Here is a 20,128-nt window from a genome sequence, read left to right as displayed (position 1 = left end):
TGTGTAGATATTGAACTTTCACTCAGATTTATAAAATTTCTAATACTCCACCCTAACATGTTAGCCAAATGACATGAGATGGCTAATAAAGAGCAAAAGTGCTTACAGGGTATACTGTTCTAAAACCTACAAAACTCCTATTTCTCCAAATAATGGTTGGCAGAAAATCTCTAACAGCAGCTTTGCAACAACAAAACATAATAAGGGTGATTATGATAGTGGGAATCAACTGCTCTTGCTGCTATTCCATGCTTTCCAATCATTATCGACATGCTTCTGTGCCCATTTAACTGCTGTGCGTGCAGCTTGTGGTGCCCCGGGCAAATCCCTGTCGGTTATGGTATCAGCCATGTCAATGAACGGGTTGACCAAGAGCGTTCCAGGACCACCATACTCTGTGTGCAAGAAGTTGTTTAGGATCTGTTCAAATCGGTACACCAGCATGAGTGTATCTTAGCAATGAAGTAGAGAGATTAAGAAGCTATTCATTTTGTGCCATGACATTGATCAGTTCAGCATCCTAGATGACCCACCCAATACCTTTATTTTCTAGGATATGAAAAAAGTTTGGAGATGGTGCATACCCACTTGGGTAAACATAAGATGCATCAAACAAAATTAAGGTAGGTATAACCAAAATAAATTCATAAGTTTTGCTTTGCTAGCAGTCGCAATGCATGGATTTGGCCTTGTTGTGGGCACTACCTCCTCCACCACTCTCTAGGATAGGAACGGTAATGAATTCTTAAATTTGAGATTCAAACTTTATATCGGTGATGACAATTGACGTTTAATCTTTCAAGTTTTAGGTGTCGAGTAGTTGATATGCCAAACGAAAGTGAAAATAGACCTATAACTAGTGTTGCAAAAATCGCGCCTAGCCATCGATTAGCTAGGCGGTCAGCCTCCTAGGTGGTTCCCAGGCGCCTAGAGGGTGCCGATTTTTTCAACATTGCCTATAACAAGTCTAGTTAATAGCCAAGTAGCTTGTAGCTCAATGACTTTTCTGTAACACTCCCAAATGAGAGAGATCATAAATTTGAAGGTATGTTTAGACAGATATTACATTGTCAGTATTACTAAAAGAAAAGTCAACTATAATGTGATGACGCCTTTGTAACCATTCTAAATAGGTGGTCACAGTCTTTGGTGGTGGTGGTGGTGGTGGGGGCATTAATTCTTTGGGCTGGAAAGGAGATTGAGGAACCCAATTCTAGTGGCACTAAGGCAAAGAAATGAAGAATGGAAACATGGCTAAGAGAAGTGATACCTCAGAGCAGATACCAACAATTTCTTCTATTGAATCTCCATAGATGTCCTTCTTCCTAGGCAGCCTCTCAAGGAGATGATTCCTGAACTTCTCTGTTTCCTGCAAGCCACCAAATCACCAAATCACCAAAAAAATTGGGGGATTTGAATCCAGAAAACTGAAAACGTTTGTATTCCGACTAACAGCTTCAGCGAACTCAGGAATCGGGTCGGGGAATTTGTACTCCGACGCCCTGCAAACGAGCCTGTAGGGTTTCTGATTTCTGCTCCGCGACGGCGAGACGTTTATCTGTTTCCGACGAAGCTCGCATTTGAACGAAGAAGAAGCTGAAATCCTATTCATTGAAGAAGAAGAAGATGGGAGTAGTAATGGCGGTGAAGAAACTGAAACCCTATTCACTGAAGAAGGAGAAGATGGGAGTAGTAATGGCGAGACGACGATTGATGTAGCCGAAGCCATTTCAATATGCAGAATGACTGTTCTTCGCTTATCTTCTCACAAGATTTTGTGGAAAATATCCACAAGGGGATTCTTTTGCTAATTTCAATTAGGGGCCTAAGGCCTCCTATATTTGGAATTTCACCCACAATAATTTCATAAGCATTTTCCGTTCCATATAATTTTTGAAAAATAATTCCTATAATTTGGTGATAAAATTATATTTTAGATATAGATTTACATTTTACAACTTTACAACTTTTGGTAACTAGCGGTTTGACTCCAAACCACTAAAATCTCAATTGTTACAAAATTGTTACAAATAGAGGAGTCTTGAGGCTTCCTTCGTCCACATCGAATGGATATATAGATCGTTAATTCTGAATATATAGTTCATTCATTCTGAATACACAGACGCAACGAACTGTCATAAGCCAAAATGGAGTAGTTCATTCATTCGGAATACACAGACACAACAAACTGCCATAAGCCAAAACAGAGTACCAGTAACCGGTGTGGATATATAGTTTATTAATTTTGGATATATAATTTATTAATTCTGGATATATAGTTCATTAATTTTGGATATATAGTCCAAATTATGCACAGCATAACGCTGTTAACAGCAATTGGCGGCGTTGTTTTTATTCAAAACGACGTCGTTTTGCAACCCACACAGTTGCACGACATAATTCTCCTACGCTCCCTTTTCAATATTTGTTTCAATATATTATTGTTGTTTATTTATATTGTTGGATGAGATACTTAGGCTCGACCAATCAACCCAAATTGATTTATCAGTTTAATCTGAGTAGAGGCTTGGTGAAGGCCCGAAGTGCATACAACAACCTAGTATATATAAGCAACTCAATTAAAGTTGCAATGATATAATTATGGGAGGATGAATTGGAGCAAAACAACATAAAATTGTATTTACCATTCAATTTAAAATATTTCGCTGTTGGAATATCCAAATTGAGAGATTCTTGAACTGGTTGAAAGATTATTCAAACGGCTATGATCTTCATAAAGACTACAAAGCCATATATAGATGCCATAACAATCAAAAGTTGCATGGAAGGCAATGATATCTCATTTTCCCCAATACTATGTTATAATACTTGAAGGCAAATTATTATGCAAGTGGATGGTAAGTGGAAGGCAAATTAGACAAAGTGGTAGGCAAAATCAAGAAGATATATTATATTTTTTATTCAAATTATTAGAGAGAAAATTACATTTTATACCTCAAATTTTATACTATTTACAAGATTGAACACTTAATACCCTAGTCATTAACATTCTCATCATCCTAAAATCAATCAAATCTTCCCTCTTATAGTAGTTCTTCTAGGTTGTCACTCAAATCACCCCAAAAGGTTGGAGAGGCTTTCACCATAAGCTCTCTTTTTCAAAAATTAAAAATTATTTTATTTAAACAGATAATTTTTTTCCATATATTCTTAAGCTTTTCTAAAAATAAAGCCTTTTCAGCATAATATAATATCATGTAATAAAAAATTAGACAAATAATACCAAAAATGCTTAAGGACCTATTTAAGAACGAAACTCGCTAATAAAACTGTATTCATGCAGATACTAAGATACCATTGAAACGATTCTGCAGTTTATACCATTTTAGGATATTTTAGAGAGAAATAAGAGATTTGTATGCTTTTGCAAACACTTAGAAACCTCTTTATTTATAATAAATTTTTGCAACTGTTTTTAGGAAAAATAGATAAATAATAGCCACAAGATTTCTATGACTGAAGGGGTGTTTGGTAAATAACTGTTAACTGATTGGGTTTGTAGATTTGACTAGTTTGTATCATTAGCTGGGTGTAGAAAATTGTTTGGTAAATTAACCGTTAGCTATTAAATGGTTACATGCCAAATGACTTTTCCAAAAAGTTGATAAAAAAACTATTTTGAGTAGCTTTTTAATTTTAGCATTTTAGAGCAATAACTTGTTACAAAAAGTTAATTAATCACACTCATATTAATTGTTTAACCAAGTCAAACGACTAACAATGATCAAATAAACTAAAATTGACTGATAAGCTAACTATATGTTATTAAACAAGGCCTAAGTATTTTCCTCGTCAGCTAAACAAAATATAAGAACCAAACTTTGTTTTTTTTTTTTTAAAATTTTTTTTATTTTAAATTTTTTTTTATTTTAAATCCTCCAAATTTTCAATTTGGTAAACAATTCATAAAGATTAATGACTAAAGTGAAATAAGCGGTAAACCTTGAGGACTAGGGTGCAATTTCCTCGTAAAACCCCAATTAAAACCCCAGCTCGTTTTATCGCCATAGCTTTCCGGCGGAAAGCTTCTGAGCTAACGATGAGTTTCCAGCACTCCTTTTCGGTGCTTAGGCTATGCACGCTGTCGCCTTCTACGCCTAAGCTTCTATCATTCAGAACCTGTAGCATCGCAAAGCTGCAGTTGTTTAGGATAAGAGCATTTGGAACAGCCGCCGTCGCCGCCGAGAAGAATGGCGGCGACACCTTCTTCGCCGAGGAAAACGTTTCCTGGACGTCGCTCGGCGTTTCGGAACGCCTGTCTCGATCTCTCTCAAGTATTGACCTTCATAGGCCCTCTCTGGTTCAGGTGCTCAACTTATTTTGCGCAAAAGGCATATGAAAATCCGCATTTCTTAATTGCTTTCGTATTTTAGGTTGTGTAACTTGTAATGCCTGATATCAGCTAAAGGATTGCTGTGATTGATGTGATGATTAGAGATTGAATTTTTGTATTAGTTGCAAACAAATTAAACTTAATGTATGATGTTTGTATTTGTATTGGTATATTGTACCATCTTTATCCATCCTATTGTTTAAATCAGTAGTGTAGGTACTACATGAAATTCTTGTGTGATGCAAGTGAGAATTTTTATTTAGACCCTGCTGTTCAGTTCTATGTCAATGTTCAATTCTAGATTTATTCTACCTATTTGGATCATGCTTGGACTTCATTTTATTACCTTAGAATCCTATCTCTTGCATAAAACAAGTATTTCATATTGCAAGTCTGATTACAGGCTGCTTGCATACCGAGTATACTTTCTGGAGCTGATGTGGTGGTTGCTGCAGAGACTGGTAGTGGCAAAACCCATGGGTACCTGGTTCCCTTGATTGATAAGGTATGCCAAAGTTCTGGTATATCGGGGGAAGGTGGTGTTGGCCGGGAAGCAAACAAGTCCCGTCAACTTTCTCTTGTTCTCTGTCCAAATGTCATGCTGTGTGAGCAAGTGGTTCGAATGGCTAATTGTCTTCGTAATGATGGTGGCGAACCTGTCCTCAGGGTTGCTGCTGTTTGTGGCCGACAGGTACTGATATTATCAAAATCATCCTTAACGGTCATGTGGTGAACTAAATGGCTAGTCATTCTTGCATAGCATCTTGCTCTTTTGATTGGCATCTATTTTTACCATATGAACTGTTCCTTAAGGACTAAACTTTACCCCGCAGACTTGGCCAGTGAAAGAACCAGATATAATGGTGTCAACACCAGCTGCAATTTTGAATTATCTTTATACAATTGAAGCTGAGAATCATGGCCGATCTGACTTTATACGTTGTGTGAAACATGTGGTAAATTTTTCTTCCAATAGAAATGCATCATCACTCGCCCATTCGGCTTATTTCAAATTCATCTGGCCTGAATATTAACGATTATTTTATTATAAATAAACACCAGGTTTTTGATGAGGCAGACATGCTCCTTTGTGGCAGTTTCCAAAACCAAGTTATTCGGCTCTTGAATATGCTTCGTTTTGATGAAAAGCAGTTGTCCCGCTTAAGAAATTCTGACGCTGAGATAGTGACGGGCTCAATTCCTGATTCTCCTCTCGGTTCTGATCAGGAGGACAACAGGGACCTAATATCAGATTTCAGCAAAGAAGTAGATGATACTGAAGATGATGCTCGTGTAATGGACTCAGAAGTTGATAGCAAGGTTGCAAAGAGAACAGATTGGCGAAGAGTGAGAAAAACATACAAGCGAAGTAAGCAGTACATTTTTGTTGCTGCCACGCTTCCTGTGAATGGAAAGAAAACTGCTGGAGCAGTGTTAAAACGGATGTTTCCTGACGCAAGCTGGGTCAGTGGAAACTACCTCCATTGCCACAACCCAAGGTGCTTGTTTTATTTATTTATTTATTTATTTTACAGCATGAGCAGAAGTATATGCTGAATATTATTACAACGGTTTCTAACATGGCTTCTGTGCCACAGGTTGGAACAGAAGTGGATTGAAGTTACAATTGACACTCAGGTGGACGCTTTAATAAGCGCTGTGAGAAATGGAATCCAGTCCGTATTAAATGATGGGTCTGGAATACTTCGAACAATGGTGTTTGCAAACACTGTTGATGCAGTGGAAGCTGTTGCTAAAGTCTTGACGGGATCTGGGATTGAATGTTTCTGCTACCACAGTAATAGCTCGTTGGAGGAGCGAACAAAAAATTTAATCAGTTTCCAGCAGAAAGGGGGCGTTTTTGTGTGCACCGATGCTGCTGCACGTGGTCTTGACGTCCCAAATGTTTCACATGTTATTCAGGTTCGCTGTATTAATAATTTCTTATGTATCGGTGCCATCACACAAAGTGCAGTGTGATATTGCGAAATCTAATTATGTCATCTTTTATTTCATCATAGGCGGAATTCGCTACATCTGCTGTAGATTTTTTGCATAGGGTTGGCCGTACAGCAAGAGCAGGTCAACCCGGGCTTGTTACAAGTCTGTATAATGAATCGAACAGGGAACTCGTTGCCACCGTTCGTCTAGCTGAAAAGCGGGGTCAACCTGTGGTAAGTTCCAGCACCTTTGGATTGTTTCAGTTTCTGAACCTTCTTATCTTGTTTTATCCTTCCATTAAAAACGATGATACTTGTTCTTTATTCTAGTGTTTATGTGCCACACTTCTCTAGCTTGTCCGCGATGATGCCTAGAGTGTAGTTTTACCAGTTGTTTCTTCGTTTGTTCCTGATTAGAGTTTTTCAGATCATCTCTACTTTATAGCGGTCAAATATAATAGATTCAAGAAATCTTTAATATGTAACTGATTCTTCCCCGCTCCTCTGATATGGCTGCAGGAGAAGGCATTTAGTCGAAAGAGGAGCTTCCGAAACAAGCTTAAGAAGAGAGGTAATGGCTAACAATGCGTCTTATTATACACTCCTTAACAACAGCATCCCCAACATGTTTCCGGATTATGATAAATGCGTTTACACTTTCTTCCTAAACTACCATACTATGACAGGGTTTAGCAACATGAATGATGTAGAATCCGTTGAAGAGAATGTTCTTGCATGATATATATATACATCGGAATATGTGGATAAATCTGTATTTCCTCGTTGAGGGAATTCTTCGCCATTGCTAGAGGTACAGAGAATTACAGGCTCTTTTGACAAGCTGGGCTGTGAAGAAGAAGAAGAGATGGAGGTTTCTTGGAGCAGAGTTGAAGAAAAGATCTCAACCATTTGATGATTCTCTTCTGGGAGTGCAAGTAAGGCTCTAACACTGCTCTTTTCCAAGCCTTTCATTTGTGACATTTTCAATCGACAGGAAATTAATCAAAAAAAATATTTGTAATTTTTTTTTATTCAAAGTAATTTTTGACTATGAAACTGTATTTTATGTTGTAAAAATTTCCTTGTTATTGTAAAAAGGATAATAACCTAACAATAAATGTTCTTTTTACTAAATAAGATTTGTTGTGTTTATTTAGTGTGATTTAGACTAAATTTATTGGAAAAAAGGGTCATCCTTAAGTCATTCGGAGAGGACTCAATTAGGTCCTCTAAGTAAAAAAACCTTCAATTAGATCACCTAAATCTGTACAATTGTTCAATTGAATCCAAATTAACCTGTATAGCTGGTTAATTCTTTCCAAGTTTGACACGTGTCACTTTTAAAATATTTTTTAAATTTTTTTTAAATTTATTTATTAAATTATTAAAAAAAAAAAATAGTTTTAGCCACCGACTATCCGGCGAGGACAATCCGTGACTACGTGCTTACCTCCTTCACAGCTGTCAAGAATGAGGTCTCTCCTTCACAGATAGCCACAACTGTTAGACATAAGATCTAAATTTGGCCCTCAAATGGTCTGGAACGTGGGCGGTGGCTGCCGCCCTCGTTCCAAACGACCATGGACGAACATGGCTGTTCGGGACCGTCTCCAGATAGCCATGGCCATCAAAAAAAATTGTGTCAACTTATTAAACACTTGGATTATAATAAAACTAAATCTATATTCGTATATGATTTCATGTTGTATAGTCATGTCTTAAATCAAGTATATGAATTTGCCAAATAATATATTATGTAAATGTCTAAACTGATAGTTGAACTATACATTTATATTCTATATATATTAATCAGTTGAACTACACATTTATTTATATTAGAATATTATGAGCTCAACAAAACTTAGAGCATATATATATGCACACATAGACTTGGAAAGTAATTTGCTTTATTTAAGGGACACTAGTAGTAGAGTCCTAATAGCAAAGGGTAGGAGGTGAGGTTGGTTGTAGGACAGGGGCAAAGTTGGGAGAGTAAAATTCTAAGGGCATTTGAGCCTGTTGCCATGGGTGGTCATGTCAGTGTAGCACTTGCCACAGGCTTCTCTGTTGCCAGCAGTGCCAGGTGGAACACATTTGCATCTCACACAACAAGTTCCACAAGCTCTGTTGCATACATTTGGCCTTGAATGCACACTGCACCTGTTCTTGCACAATCCCCCACAGTCTGCAATAATAAATCGTAAGTTTTTATATGTATAGGTCAAATAGAACCCAACCGAAACTTAAGTGGATTAATTCTGGTAACATAGTTAGTTTATCAACTAATTTTGACTTGTTTGGTTACTATCAGCTATTTGATTTGAATAAATAGTCAATATAAGTATTTGGTTAATAAGCTTTTTGTAATAGTTTATTGCTCCAAAATGTTACGGAGTAAAATTTAAAAAATTACTCAAAAAACAATTTTTTGATAAAAAAAATAAATTATACCTTTAAATGTCATTTTGCATGTAATCTATCCTTAACTAAAATTAATTTACAAAACATTTCTTTACAACTAACTAATACTATTAACTATTCAGCTAGTCAAATCCGATCCGCTAACACCCAATGTATAAAATACACAATAAGTTCTTATGTGTAAGGAACAACACTCTTAGATGTGAGATGTACCAAGTACACAATAAGTTTCCATATGAATAGAATAACCCCCTTGAAAAAATCTTGAATGAGATTAGTCTCATTCTACAAGAGAGATCCGAGAACAGAAAATGTACCTACGAAAGGCAAGAGCCTTCTGTTGGGACCTTTGACCACCTGAAAGTAAGATTGAAGGTTAAGAGAATGAGTGACCCATCAACTGGTTCAGCTCAACAACAAAGGAGATCAATCGGAACTGAACACAAGAAGAAGAAGAAGAAGACAGACCTGCAGATGAGTTTGGTGGTCTTCAAGTTCAACATTGTCCGACAAAACCTGCGCCGCCGGCCAACGGCCAACCAACTCTTAGGTTAGTCAAACAAACCCAACATAGTATTTCATTTCTACTGATGATAATGTTAGTATATATATATATATGTAACATTACCTGGTGAGAAAGGCAGAAGAGGAAGAAGGCTAGCAGGAGCAGCAAGCGTGGAGAAGACATTGTTTTCCAACTATGTTTCTTTCTGCTTATAATATTCTTGGAACTCTGGGTTTTCACTGGTGAATTGAAAGAGAGCCCCCTCCCCTTGCTTACAATTTATACTCGTGCTGCTACCAAGACTGCCCCTACTTTTTTTTACAAATTATATCACCCTTTAAACTTGCATCTTAATTAGGGAACACTTTTTCTAAGAAACCTTTAGCCGGACTCGACGATAAGGTGTTAATAAGAATTGTACGAGAATAATGTTATACTCACTCGGTCACCCTTTTCATAACGGAAACTTATAAATTATTAAAGGATTTTCTATTGTGTTATTTGTTCATGGTGTTTTTGGTATCAATTAGATCCATGTATGTCATTTAGGTCGTATTAGGTTTCTTATAAATCTATCCTTACAATTATTCACATTACAATTATACATGTCATGCATAATTGTATTTGATATAAAAAATACTAGTCCTGATCAACCTTTTAGTTATAAATTCAGTATAATTGTTGAGATATACTACACTAGTTATCATATTTCTATATTTCACGGTATAAGTCAAGAATGAAATAATATTCATGGGAATATAGGTTTATTCTACACTTTGATAAGTCATTATGTGAATAGCTATTTGTATTGCTTAATTTGTAAGCCAATTGACACCATGCCTCTTTTGTACCTAGGGAAACTATTTACTTTGAAGTGGTACATATATATATATATAAGGATGAGATGAAGTGCGAACGTTCAAACTTTAAAATACACTACACAACAAAGTTACAAAGTACATTTTATAATGTTTATGAGTGCAATTCAAAATTAAACTTCAAAATTTATAAAAATACACAATAAAAACTCTAAAACATACTTTTTAATGTGTAAAATATAATCGTAAAGTGCATAAATTCATACGTTTTCACCTGGCACGAGTTTGCATGCAAGGCATGCAAAGATTTACTGAATAAAAATAATATAAAATGGTGGATAATACATATTTGCCAGCTAAGGAGGAGTTGGATGATAAATGCAGTTTGGTAGGTGTGAAAGATGTCGGAGAGATGAGTCGTGGCATATTCTTGTTTTGACACTTCACTCAAAATTCTGACCACCTTATTAATCTCGATCTTCTCCACTTCACAACTGGCCACCACCCGCACTGCTCGCCCAACCTGGACAACACAATCGGTTCATCAAAGATTGTGGGTTTTGGTATAATGTATGTGAAAATAATTATGTATTTACTGAGTTTGACTGGTTATATATATATATATATATATATATATATATATATATATATATATATATATATATGGGTTCCAATGGGAACGTGAGAATACATCTATTTAATATTTTTTAATTGTCTAGATTAGATTAAGTGTGTGCGAACGCGAATTAAATGTATGAAAACACACTTAATCGCGTTCGCACACACTTAATCTAATCTAGACCATTAAAAATATTAGATAGATGCACACAATTTGTTCTCACGTTCTCACCTAAGCAAGTGTTCTCATATGATCCTCTATATATATGTATATCTGGTGGAAATATTAGAAATGGATCAAGAATGAAGGTTTAGCGTTAAGGAGCCCATCACTCGGGATTCAAGAGCCCATGATTCAGGAGTTACAAGAGAAAGATGTTCCGAGGAGGATACGTGGGGCCCGGCCCTGGACCGCTAGCCATTCCTGTCCCAAAACTCATCTCTGGACCCGAAATGATTAGAGCTGTCAATGCGGGCCAAAAAGCCCATCAAAATGCTAGCCTAAGGGCAGGCAGCTCCCCCTTCGGGGGAAAATTATGTTGTGCATCCGTATGCACCGTGCATGGTACATACGGATGCAAAAACGACGTCGTTTTGCATCAAAACGCACGTCCTACTTAAAAAAAAAATAAAATCAGTTTCGATTCCCAGCAACAACATTATGTTATTCATATTTTAGTTCATTCATTCTGGATGTATAGTTATGCAATTCTGGATGTGTAGTTATGAAGTTATTGATGTGTAGTTATGCAATTCTGGATTTATAGTTATGAAGTTATGGATGTGTAGTTATGCAATTCTGGATTTATAGTTATGAAATTATGGATGTGTAGTTATGTAATTCTGGATGTATAGTTATGAAATTATGGATGTGATGAAATTATGGATGTGTAGTTATACAATTCTGATTTTTTTTTTTTTAAAGTTAGACGTCAAAACGAAGTTGTTTTTGCATCTGTATGCACCATGCGTGGTGCATACGGATGCACAACATAACTATCCCCCTCCGGGACCCCTTAGGTCTGGGCAGGGCCTTCTGGTTAGGCGAGGGTGGGCTAAAAAGCCTGCTATAAAACATACTCAAAATATTAGAGCCCGCCCCGCCCTTTTGATGGTGCGGGACGGACTAGCCCGGTAGGCTAAGTCCATTTTGACAGCTCTAGAAATGATGGATCTTAACTTTGTCACACGACCTACTATGTGGACCTTGATTTGGTCTCATGAGTCACTGTGATTTTAAAAAAAAAAATAATAAAAAATAAAAATTCAACCCGGATGAAAAAAGAAAAAAAAAATTCATTTCCAGACAATTAAATTCCTTTATTGCTAAGGTTTGGAGTCTAGGCCAAAAGTGCACCCAGCCATATCTATCTCTCCAGGTTAAACACAGTCATGCCACGTAAGCAAACTGCTGACTCATGGAGGATTGCTGGCTCATTGTGAGCTGGAGGCTACTCAAAATCCCTATTGCTTTCATGCCTATCCATATTTTTTTTTCACACCCACCGAAAAATAAGCTTTGAGTTGCGCGCCAAACTCGAAATATTTTGTTTTAGTACTATTCACTCTATTAAAAGGTAATATAGATTCAAAGAGTCAAACTCGATCACCAGAGTTCAATCTTGTGACATTCTCTCAAGAAAAGCCACATAGATATTATCTTAGTACAAGGCGCTAAACTTGAGATATTTATAAATATTAAATACACTTATATTTTTTAAGATTATAAATTATTTTTTGGGCAAATGGCCAAATAGCTCTTCGAACATTACTTAAAAAGTCAATTAAGCCCCTAAACATTTTAAATTAAACCCATCAACATTGTATTTTGGTGGAATGAAGCCCAGAAACTAGTTGGTGAGAAGGCGACCCAGAGTCTCCTTCTCCGGTGATCTGAGAAGGTGACCAAGGTCGCCTTCCTTGTCCACAATCGGCGATAGTTCGCCAGTCACCGATCTTTTTATTTTTTGTTGGAATATGCATGGGAGTGTCGCCAGAACTCTAGTGACATGTCATAACATGTCACTAACTACTTTTTGGGTTTTATGGCACCAAAATATAATATTGATGAATTTAATTGTAAATTTAAAATGTTTAGAGACTTAATTAACTTTTCAAGTAAAGTTTGATGACCTATTTCAATTTAAAAAAAAAAAAAAAAAATCCACACGTTTCTCATTTTTTTTTTGTGTGCCCCTTAAATGGCAGAATGGTGATGGGTGTTAGAAGTTGAGTGTTATCATTTATGATCAACCAAACGAGGGGTTTTCTCGTTACCCAAAAAAAGTGTTATCATTTGTTTAAATCAATCATTGTGGATACTTTGAAGGCAAAAGCCTTGGATTTGTGGATTTTGTGCCCTCCAATATTTTTCTAAATTTCAGCATTGGCCAACTTCTATAACATGCATGTGAGGTTTCTAAGGTCACAACTAGTGTTGTGATTAATGATGTGTAAGATAGATCCAATGGAAGAAGTAAATGAATGCTATTCGATTTACTGTAAAGTACACAACTACTATATGAAAGTGTGTTCTAGATAGTGTTGCAAAAATCGCGCCTAGGCGTTGTCCGGCCGCGGTGAGGAAGGCCGGAATCGGCCTCCTCCGCGGCTGGGCGGCCTAGACCGCCTAGCCGGCTGAACCGGCGATATATATATATATATATATATATATATATAAAGTAGAAAGTTTGGCAAGACATAATTTTTGACTCAGTTATATGTTTTGGACAAATTTTTTCTTTTAAATCGTGTATTTTTTTGTGATCTATGTGAAACAAACTCCTCTGCCCTGTAGGTTGAGGCTTCCGCGCTAAACATACGATAGGAGGCTAATGTTGGCGACGCCATTTCAGGCGGGGACGAGAGGTCTGCCGCCGAATCGTTCCACCGGCATTAGCTTGGAGTGCAAGACTACGATGCGAGGCAGAGGGAAGAGAGGTGAACGAAACAGAGGAAGGGCGGGGGCGGCTCGCAGATGGAGTTCTTCCGTGAGAGTTGAAACGTGACATTGTGTTTTGTAAATTTGAGCTATGTAAAAGTTAAAGTTATAGTGAAAAGCTCCGCACTTATTTATTGCGCTGCTGCTACTGTCTTAGGCGGTTTGGCCCCTAATTTCTCAAAAAAAAAAGTTTTTTTTTGGTCTTAATTTTAGTTTTTTTTTTTTAAATGTATTTAGATGATTTCAACAATATTTTAAACCATTTTATAACAACTTACGTAAATAGTTTGTAAGAAAAAACTAGAGGAACCTTATATTTTATTAGTGAATTTTTACAATTTTTAATAATCTTTTTTAAATAAAAAATAAAAAATCGGGCGCCTAGGGGGCACCTAACGTATTTTGCAACCTTGGTTCTAGGTGAAACTTATTGAATCACAAGATGGTTAACCAATTTAGGTTGTTTATAATTGATCGGTTAAAAAAAAAAAGAGAGAGAGAGAGAGAGGTCAATAGACATTTCTCATAGCGAGTTTAATTTGGAATCTTTTAATTACAAAATCAATTATCCGACCAATCCTAGTTAATATGCATGCCAAAAATTGGAATCTTTTGGTTAGCATGCCAAAAATTATACCTACTTGCAAAGACACAATAACCTTTATTTTCTCATACTTATATACTAGTTAGTGGCACCTTCCAATAACAAAACGTTAAACTTGACCCTTCACGTCTCTCTCAACACAAGTCTAAACAATGAATTTTCTAGTAGCATATCCAACCAACCATATATGCTATTTCTTATTGTACAAAAAAAAAAAGAAAAAAGAAAAAAAAAAAGCACCATTGTTAATTATAGCATCCTCAATAGTTAGTTTTTTGCACAAATTTTAAGATGTCAAGTAGGAGAGGAGGGAAAATAAACAAGAAAAAAAAAACTATGGTAACGCGCCCGGTTGGGCGCTATTGTTGCGCCTCACGCGAGAAATTGGATGTGTAATTATGCATGAAATTCTGAATGTGTAGTTATGAAGTCATGGATGTGTAGTTATGCAATTCTGAATGTATAGTTATGAAGTTATGGATGTGTAGTTATGCAATTCTGAATTTATAGTTATGAAATTATGTATTTGTAGTTATGCAATTCTGGATTTCTGGATTTATAGTTATGAAGTTATGGATGTGTAGTTATGCAATTCTGAATTTTTTTTTTTAAAGTCAGACGTCAAAACGACGTCGTTTTTGCAACAGTGTGCATTATACATGGTGCACACGGTTGCACAACATAACGCTCCCCTATCAATACTAGGAAAACATTGGGGGTCAGTAACCCGGCCCAAACCCAATAGAAAACCCATGTAACTTAGAAACCCTAGAAAGCCCAAATTCTATACTTCACAACCCTCCCCAAGAATGTATAGGCCCACTTGACATAGCCCAAAACCCTCTCTGCAAATCCGTACACTCTGTTTTCTCCAGGTAATAATCCTCATGACATACCAGATTGAGACGTCTAAGGATTTGCTTCAAACCACCCATCTCCAATCATATTTTATCATCAAAGATTCACTGCAGGAATATTTTGGTCCCCTCCTATCACATTTATTGCCCATCAAAAATGAAATTCCCTAATTTATTGACACAGACAAATGTGTGTACCAAGAACAAGAACTAAAGTTAAAGCATTTGAAATCAAAAGTTTTGAATGAGACAGACAATTGAGACAAATAGCAATCTTGTTGTCCTATGACAACATATTTTTTATCTGAAATTTAAAATCGTCACCACACCTGTACAGATTACAGAAATTTACTGACACGAACAAACGTATGTACGAGGGATCAAGAACCAAAATTAATGCGTTTGAAATCGAAAGTGTTGAATGAGACAGACAATTGAAACAAATAGCAATCTGGTTGTCCTATGACAACATATTTGTTATCTGAAATCTGAAATCGTCGAACCAAAATTAATGCGTTTGAAATCGAATAGTTTTGAATGAGACAGACAATTGAAACAAATAGCAATCTAGTTATCTTAGGACAACATATTTTTTATCTGAAATTTGAAATCGTCACCGTATCTGTACACATCACGAAAATAAATGTATATACAAGGATCAAGAACCAAAATTAAAGTGTTTGAAATCGAAAGTTTTGAATGAAACAGACAATTGAGATAAATTGCAATTTGATAGTCCCACGACAACATACTTTTTTATCAAAAATTTGAGATCATCATATCGCATCTGTACAAATCACGAAAAATTTACTGGCAAAAGTAAATGTACATATAAGGATCAAGAACCAAAATTAATAAGTGTTTGAAATCGAAAGTTTGAATGAGATAGACAATTGAGACATTGCAATCTGATTGTCCTATGAAGCTATAACAGAATAACTAAAAGTTGTTAATCAATCAGACTTTGTGCTTAATATAACGCCTGGATTGATGGGCACAGGATATATATTCATTATGACAACATATTTTTTATTTGAAATTTGATATCCTCACCGTATCTGTACAGATCATTGAAAATCAACGTGGTCGGTTTTCGTGTAACTTAGACTACATAAGTGTTAACATGTAAACCGGTTCGGGTTTTACGATGAAGAATGCGGCGGCTTGGCGTGGCTCAAGAGGTACGTATACGCGAAGGCGGCGTGGACGGCGGCGCCGACGGGGAGAACATCCTCGTCCAGGGTGAAGTACGGGCTGTGCGGCGGGAAGACGGTGGCGGATTTCTCGTTTTTGACTCCGATGAAGAAGAAAGCTCCGGGAACTTTGTCTAGGTACATCCCGAAATCCTCGCTGCCCATTTGGCCCGGAGCTAATTCCACGTTGTCTTCTCCGACGATCAAGCTCGACGATTTCCGTGCATGCTCGTAGATTCTCACGTCGTTTATGGTCGGCGCTAGTGTCGGCGGGAACGTGGGATTCTCCGTCCCGTCAAAATCGATCTCCACCGTACACCTATGCACTGCTGCTTGAGCTCTCACAATCTACCATTCATCACCAAGATATAGTTAAGCTTAATTATTATCAATATAACTTATAACAAATGTTAAACTACAAGATTTTTATAGTGCCTATCAATATATAAAATTAGAAATATAAAATCAAGCATACTATGTTTTGGTATTTGATAATACTTATAATACTTTACAACAGCAACCAAAAAAAAAAAAATAATACTTTACAACAGCTTTTACGCACCAATAAAAAAGTATACTCTGTAGTATATATGGGTCTGGAGTCTCGAGTAACAAGCTCAACAAGAGAGTGTTAATAATAATTGAAGGGTCTGGAGTCTCAAGTAACGAGCTCAACCTAGAGAGTGCTAATAATAATTGAATTTGTGACCTGATCCTTTTAAATATTTTTTTATATGACAGGAAAAAATCTGTCACAATGTGATATTGTGTAACCCTAGCTAACAAACACTAGTAGAGAATTGACCCAAAAATGTGACAATAGTTATATGTAGTTTTTAGAAAAGGCCTCTAAAGTCATTTAAAAACGTCACAAGGAAGTAAACTAGCTTTGTGACCTTAACGGGCAAAGAAAGATAAGAAAGACAACAAAAAAACAAACTTGTCTAGCTTATAATTAATCAGCTCAAATAAAAAAGACCAATGTTCAGCCAACTTAGGTGAGTTGTTCAGGCCGGCCCGGAGTGAAGCCTTTTATGATGTTTTGAAACCATAGAATATAATTGAGTGGTTAATTAATGAATAATTACCTCTTCTATTCTCTTCTTTAGGGAGTAGAAGCTATCCTTGTTGAACGCGCGATAAGTGCCGGTGATGGTGGCGGTGTCCGGGATCACATTGAAAGAAGATCCTCCTTGAATCATACTCACAGACACAACCTGAAAACATACAAACAAAACAAATCCGATGAATCTCCGACACCCAAATATTCATCATCGGAGTCTGCTAAAACAAACAAACAAACCTGGGAATCAAAAGGGTCTGTCTCCCTCGAAACAATGCTTTGCAGACTAATCACAGAAGTGGAAGCCGCCAAGATCGGATCCACCGACTCCTGCGGAATGGCGGCGTGGCCGCCTTTCCCTTTAATGGTCGCCTTGAACATCCCGCAGCCGGCCAGAAACTCCCCCGGCCGGGAAGCCACCACGCCGACGGGATACTTATGCGCCACGTGGAGCCCGAAAATGGCGTCCACGTTGTCAAGAACCCCATTCTGAATCATATCTTTGGCCCCTCGCCCTCGCTCCTCCGCCGGCTGGAATATCAGCAGAACAGTCCCCTGCACATCATATGACCGGCCGGCCGGCGGCGATGAATCGCGGAGTAAATTAATTAACGTAAAACGTGGGTTAAGGTTGATTAATTAATTAAGGTAGTACCTTTAATTGTTGCCGGAGTTGTTGCAGAATCTTTGCCGCTCCAAGGAGCATGGCGGTATGGGCGTCGTGCCCACAGGCATGCATTTTTCCGTCCACTTGACTTTTGTGCTCCCATTCCACCAACTCCTATAAGTGTCCCACACAATATGGTATCATAAAAAAAAAGTTTCACATAAAAAAAAAAGTCAAAAGAATAATTTTAGCTTATACTAACTATTTGGTTGGATTCAGTTTTTTAGTACCCTGATTTAAAAGAGAAAGCTCGTAGCCCCCTACTCAAAAGTGTTTGTACGTTTTGAGTAAAACTCTACCTAATCACTCGTGTCAGCAAATAATTATGAAAAAACATTCCTATATTGCTTACCCAATTGGCTCAAACGATCTAAATTGTTCATAATTAACGCTCAAAATTGATTAGTTCAAATTAAGAATGTCAATAGACAAAATTTAATTCTGGTGACGGATTACACAGGGTACAATGTGTAAAAATATTGAGAAGAATTATATGATTAAATTAGTATTATAATTTTGATCAAGTAGTATTTCAATTTTGAATTCCACTTAATAATAATATTATTATAATAATATATTCTACTTATTATATAGTCTTTCCTCTATTTCAAATAAGACATTCCACAAGAAATCACTTTTATATAGTAGGATGGGTGGATCTACGACTACCATGTATGCTGCCATTGCTGACAAGAGGAATATATTCTACACGGCATGCAACAACTAATAACTTATCAAATATCTATAAAATTAATTTGGATTATTTGATTCCGGCAATATTTTAATACCTAAGTATTCTTTTTTTATAGGAATTTTTTTTTTGATTTATAAAAATTATTTTTTTATAAGAATTAAACTCTTGACCCACCAAAAAAACTTTCCCACTCATCACCTGAATCATCTTTTGTAGGATTTCAACCTTAGAAATTAGGTCTACCTGAGAAGAATTGAACTTTCAACATATCTAAGTTATTTTTTTATAAGAATCAAATCTCTTGGCCTACTTGAATCATCTTTTATAGGAATCAATCGAACCTTAAAAGTTAGACCGACCTACTTTAGAAGAATCAAACTTTTAACATATTTAAGTCAATCTTTTGTAAGAAATGAATTTTCAACCTACCTGAGTTATATCTTTATAAGAGTCGAACTTCTGATCTACAATCATGATTTTTTTTTTTTTTTTAATTTTAATGAAGATAATGATGATCAAAACTAACCTGTATAGGCAAGGCATCCATATCAGCCCGGAGAGCGACGAACGGCGGAGAGCCGGAGCCAATGGTGGCGACGACGCCGGTCTTGGCCACCGGCCACCGGTACTTCACTCCCAACCGGTCCAGCTCCCGCCGCACCACCGCGCTGGTGGCGAATTCTTCGTAGGCAAGCTCTGGGTTCCTGTGAATTTCCCTCCTTACCCTCCTCATCCACTCCACCGTTTCCGTCTCGTTAGCCAACCCCATGATGCGATCCTTCAAACCGCCGTCCACGGCGAGGGGCAGTTTCGAACTTTCCCCGGCGCCGAAGAAAAACAAACAGAAGAGTGAAAAAAACGGCAGCGCCGTCGCCGCCGCCGCCATAGCCTTAACTGCAGCCTCCATTAAACACTGCGGGCAAGCTATGGATCGCCGTCTGGGCCGGAGAAAAATTATAATTATAGACAAATAAATAAATAAATTCAAAAAATGGATCTAAAGACGACTTTGGGTTTTACAGAGCGCTCATCTTCTATATGTATATCTATAGAGATATCTGTGTGTATATATGGATGAAAGAGAGACACATAATTATTATTATAGGGGCAATTTTGAGCATGTGAAAAATAGCAAACACGTGCTGGAAAAGGTTAGTGGGTATCGGCGGCACCGGCAACCGTTTGGTCTTTTTTTTTTTTTTTTTTTTTTTTTTCTTTTTTTTTTTAAAGTTCGTAATTTGCGGCAATAATAGATTTTCAAAAATCACTTGGAATTTGGAAAGTTTGAATAAATTATGCAGACTAAATAGGGTAAAGAATAGGACTTTGGAGCTTAATATTTTTTTTTATTATAAAAAATTAAAGAATCTTTTTTTTTTTTTTTTTTTTTTGAAAGAATCTAAATCTAATCTAAATAAAAACATAATAAGTGTGAATAAAGGTTATACCCTAC

General features: G+C 36.7%; 4 protein-coding genes across 5 annotated transcripts; 1 reads left to right on the top strand and 3 right to left on the bottom strand.

Annotated features, from left to right (window-relative positions):
- Window positions 1-4: 4 nt before the first annotated feature.
- Window positions 5-1,817, bottom strand: LOC109166313 (protein PLASTID REDOX INSENSITIVE 2-like). 2 transcript variants are annotated; one of them, XM_019315269.1, is made up of 4 exons: window positions 1,672-1,817; window positions 1,454-1,629; window positions 1,271-1,369; window positions 5-420 (listed from the first exon to the last, which is right to left on the bottom strand). In XM_019315269.1, exons 1-4 carry the CDS (start codon window positions 1,727-1,729, stop codon window positions 226-228), a joined length of 528 nt encoding a protein of 175 aa, XP_019170814.1. In that variant the 5' UTR covers window positions 1,730-1,817; the 3' UTR covers window positions 5-225. The 2 variants fall into 2 exon arrangements, with proteins under 2 accessions (XP_019170814.1, XP_019170813.1); XM_019315268.1 differs by having other exon boundaries at window positions 1,454-1,816.
- A 2,220-nt stretch (window positions 1,818-4,037) lies between these two features.
- Window positions 4,038-7,454, top strand: LOC109166310 (DEAD-box ATP-dependent RNA helicase 22). Its single transcript, XM_019315263.1, has 8 exons — window positions 4,038-4,327; window positions 4,758-5,045; window positions 5,188-5,310; window positions 5,417-5,853; window positions 5,953-6,277; window positions 6,376-6,528; window positions 6,814-6,865; window positions 6,981-7,454. Exons 1-8 carry the CDS (start codon window positions 4,061-4,063, stop codon window positions 7,031-7,033), a joined length of 1,698 nt encoding a protein of 565 aa, XP_019170808.1. The 5' UTR covers window positions 4,038-4,060; the 3' UTR covers window positions 7,034-7,454.
- Window positions 7,455-8,097: 643 nt separating this feature from the next.
- On the bottom strand, window positions 8,098-9,475 carry LOC109166314 (gibberellin-regulated protein 3-like). The gene is made up of 4 exons (XM_019315270.1): window positions 9,344-9,475; window positions 9,184-9,231; window positions 9,033-9,072; window positions 8,098-8,479 (listed from the first exon to the last, which is right to left on the bottom strand). Exons 1-4 carry the CDS (start codon window positions 9,401-9,403, stop codon window positions 8,295-8,297), a joined length of 333 nt encoding a protein of 110 aa, XP_019170815.1. The 5' UTR covers window positions 9,404-9,475; the 3' UTR covers window positions 8,098-8,294.
- Window positions 9,476-16,064: 6,589 nt separating this feature from the next.
- On the bottom strand, window positions 16,065-19,740 carry LOC109166399 (IAA-amino acid hydrolase ILR1-like 1). Its single transcript, XM_019315385.1, has 5 exons — window positions 19,202-19,740; window positions 17,970-18,095; window positions 17,555-17,869; window positions 17,340-17,468; window positions 16,065-16,599 (listed from the first exon to the last, which is right to left on the bottom strand). Exons 1-5 carry the CDS (start codon window positions 19,580-19,582, stop codon window positions 16,201-16,203), a joined length of 1,350 nt encoding a protein of 449 aa, XP_019170930.1. The 5' UTR covers window positions 19,583-19,740; the 3' UTR covers window positions 16,065-16,200.
- Between the last annotated feature and the right edge of the window lie 388 nt (window positions 19,741-20,128).

Source organism: Ipomoea nil, unplaced genomic scaffold (genome assembly GCF_001879475.1).
Source record: "Ipomoea nil cultivar Tokyo-kokei standard unplaced genomic scaffold, Asagao_1.1 scaffold3087, whole genome shotgun sequence".
In the NCBI taxonomy this organism is placed as follows: domain Eukaryota; kingdom Viridiplantae; phylum Streptophyta; class Magnoliopsida; order Solanales; family Convolvulaceae; genus Ipomoea; species Ipomoea nil.
Note: the sequence above shows the minus strand (reverse complement) of the source record. Positions and strands in the feature narration are given on the sequence as shown.

Excerpts from the sequence above, each read along its gene's own strand:
- LOC109166313 (XM_019315268.1), bottom strand. The coding sequence starts at position 1,729 with ATGGCTTCGGCTACATCAATCGTCGTCTCGCCATTACTACTCCCATCT. Across the intron at positions 1,370-1,453 it reads TTCCTGAGTTCGCTGAAGCT|GAAACAGAGAAGTTCAGGAA; the intron begins GTTAGTCGGAAT and ends GGTGGCTTGCAG. Across the intron at positions 421-1,270 it reads TTGTTGGTATCTGCTCTGAG|ATCCTAAACAACTTCTTGCA; the intron begins GTATCACTTCTC and ends CGATTTGAACAG.
- LOC109166310 (XM_019315263.1), top strand. The coding sequence starts at position 4,061 with ATGAGTTTCCAGCACTCCTTTTCGGTGCTTAGGCTATGCACGCTGTCG. Across the intron at positions 6,278-6,375 it reads ATGTTTCACATGTTATTCAG|GCGGAATTCGCTACATCTGC; the intron begins GTTCGCTGTATT and ends ATTTCATCATAG. Across the intron at positions 6,529-6,813 it reads AAAAGCGGGGTCAACCTGTG|GAGAAGGCATTTAGTCGAAA; the intron begins GTAAGTTCCAGC and ends ATATGGCTGCAG.
- LOC109166314 (XM_019315270.1), bottom strand. The coding sequence starts at position 9,403 with ATGTCTTCTCCACGCTTGCTGCTCCTGCTAGCCTTCTTCCTCTTCTGC. Across the intron at positions 9,073-9,183 it reads ACCACCAAACTCATCTGCAG|GTGGTCAAAGGTCCCAACAG; the intron begins GTCTGTCTTCTT and ends TCTTACTTTCAG. Across the intron at positions 8,480-9,032 it reads AAGGCTCTTGCCTTTCGTAG|ACTGTGGGGGATTGTGCAAG; the intron begins GTACATTTTCTG and ends TTATTATTGCAG.
- LOC109166399 (XM_019315385.1), bottom strand. The coding sequence starts at position 19,582 with ATGGAGGCTGCAGTTAAGGCTATGGCGGCGGCGGCGACGGCGCTGCCG. Across the intron at positions 17,870-17,969 it reads AACTCCGGCAACAATTAAAG|GGGACTGTTCTGCTGATATT; the intron begins GTACTACCTTAA and ends TATGATGTGCAG. Across the intron at positions 17,469-17,554 it reads CAGACCCTTTTGATTCCCAG|GTTGTGTCTGTGAGTATGAT; the intron begins GTTTGTTTGTTT and ends GTATGTTTTCAG.